The following is a 1,747-nucleotide window of genomic DNA, read 5'->3' as shown; positions in this document are numbered from 1 at the left end:
ATGGCGTTTGTGCTTTCACTGTCATTAAAACACGTTCCTCACCAAATCCAGGTATGATTTTCTCTCATTCTCCGGCCGATGACTCACTCTCTGAGCTCCATTTGGTTCCACAGACACTGAAAAACAGACTTATCCAACAAGATCTGAACCATGGACTTATGGACTCCTATATTTATATATATCAAGTGTTACTGAAACTACTCACCAGTAGTAGATGTGTTAGCACTATTTTGTTTGTTATTATGTTTGAAGAGTTGAATTACAAAAAGTGCAACTAAAAACAATCAAATCAGCATAATATGACCCTTAATAAACAGAACCATATTGCACTTAATATTAAAATGAAAGCACAACATTTAGCGATGTATAAAGAATTATACATATTATACATATGACCTTAGTCAACATGTAATGCTTTCATGAAAATAAAGGTCTTTCCATGTTTCTTAAATGTTAATGCTGACTGGCATTTATCAAGGAGGGAGGAAATTATATTTTTTACTGCAGTAAATACTTTTGAAGTAATATACAAAGCTGTTATATAAACTGCAAGTCTCCAATACATTTTTTTGAATGGTCTGTTTTTCCAAACAAAGTCTCAATTTTTTGTATGGGTGTAACAATTCCTTAACCTTGCCAGCAAGATTATTGAGAATCCATCTTGTTAGGTTCCCACTGATTCATTTGCAGTATGTAATTGTGGTAAACGGGCCAATCACACGGCATTTAGGGCCCAGAGGCGGGACTGGAACCAATCACAGAGCAGCATTGTAGTCAAAACAGCTGAACCACACAAACACTACTCCGGCTTTACTCCGGCCTATTTTATAACTAGTTTTACAACTACACATAATGGCTCTTTATACAAACAAACACTGGATTTAACACAATTTAAATGTTTTTGTGAAGCTTAGACCAATCAGCAGAATTTGTTTACGTCCCAATGACTTTTAGCGAGATGATATGATGATTTAAGGGACCCTTAATAATAATGATTTATCATATGATAAATCACCCCTGTATTTACTACTTCAAAGTTAGAGTTTTGCCCCTGCCTGTGTGCTGCTCCCCACACCAGCTTCGCCCCTCAACACCCTCTGGCACCCTTGAGTCTCAAGTTGTTCTGACACGAACAAGACTCCAAGTCCAAAAGTTAGTCCTCCATGACCATGTCCACTCTCACTCTCAGGCCAACACACTCAGCTCTGCCTGTGACATTCACTCAAAGTCCTCAAGTTCTCTGTGTGGCCTCAACAGCCAGTATTTGGTCAAGCTTAACACCTGCTGACCCGTTATTACATGTGTCTATTACTAGAAGAGTATAGTACCTCTTTCTGTACCTCTCACTCCTGTCTCTTCCTCCCTCCCTTTCTCTTCAGTATTTCTCTCTCTCCTCGCTGTAGTTTGAGGCATGGTGAGAACTCCTCAGCGTGCAGGAGGACAGCGGCGCAGATGTGGTGTTTCAAAGATGTTCTTAGATAACTTACTCAGGTGTTTGAGAGCGGAGGGACTGAGGATGGCCTGAGGATGAGGAAAGGGCAGATAAAACCTTTTCTCTCTTACTCACAATCATTTGGCCCGCTGAGAATCCCTCATCTTTATAATGCTTTTACTCTCTGCAAAAAGGAGAGCAAATATTGTATTATTCTCTTTTGTGAGCTGACCTTGTTATAATAGTCCTCTCATTAGCTTAGCTGTATTTTGTGTGGGATTCATGCTGGTTTTCATTTCAACTTGTTTTACATGT

General features: G+C 39.3%; 1 protein-coding gene across 1 annotated transcript in view; it reads left to right on the top strand.

Annotated features, from left to right (window-relative positions):
- Positions 1-1,747, top strand: part of LOC140364892 (MAM domain-containing glycosylphosphatidylinositol anchor protein 2-like) — a 44,690-nt gene continuing 42,943 nt past the window's right edge. Inside the window, exon 1 of the mRNA XM_072451275.1 lies at positions 1-5. Within this exon, the coding sequence (XP_072307376.1) occupies positions 1-5 (5 nt within the window). The remainder of the gene's footprint in view (positions 6-1,747) is intronic.

This window comes from Eucyclogobius newberryi, unplaced genomic scaffold, assembly GCF_026437365.1.
Source record: "Eucyclogobius newberryi isolate DKJ021-1_F unplaced genomic scaffold, fEucNew1.0.hap1 SCAF_18, whole genome shotgun sequence".
Taxonomy (NCBI): domain Eukaryota; kingdom Metazoa; phylum Chordata; class Actinopteri; order Gobiiformes; family Gobiidae; genus Eucyclogobius; species Eucyclogobius newberryi.
The sequence above is the reverse complement of the archived record's forward strand: the minus strand, read 5'-3'. Positions and strand labels throughout refer to the sequence as shown.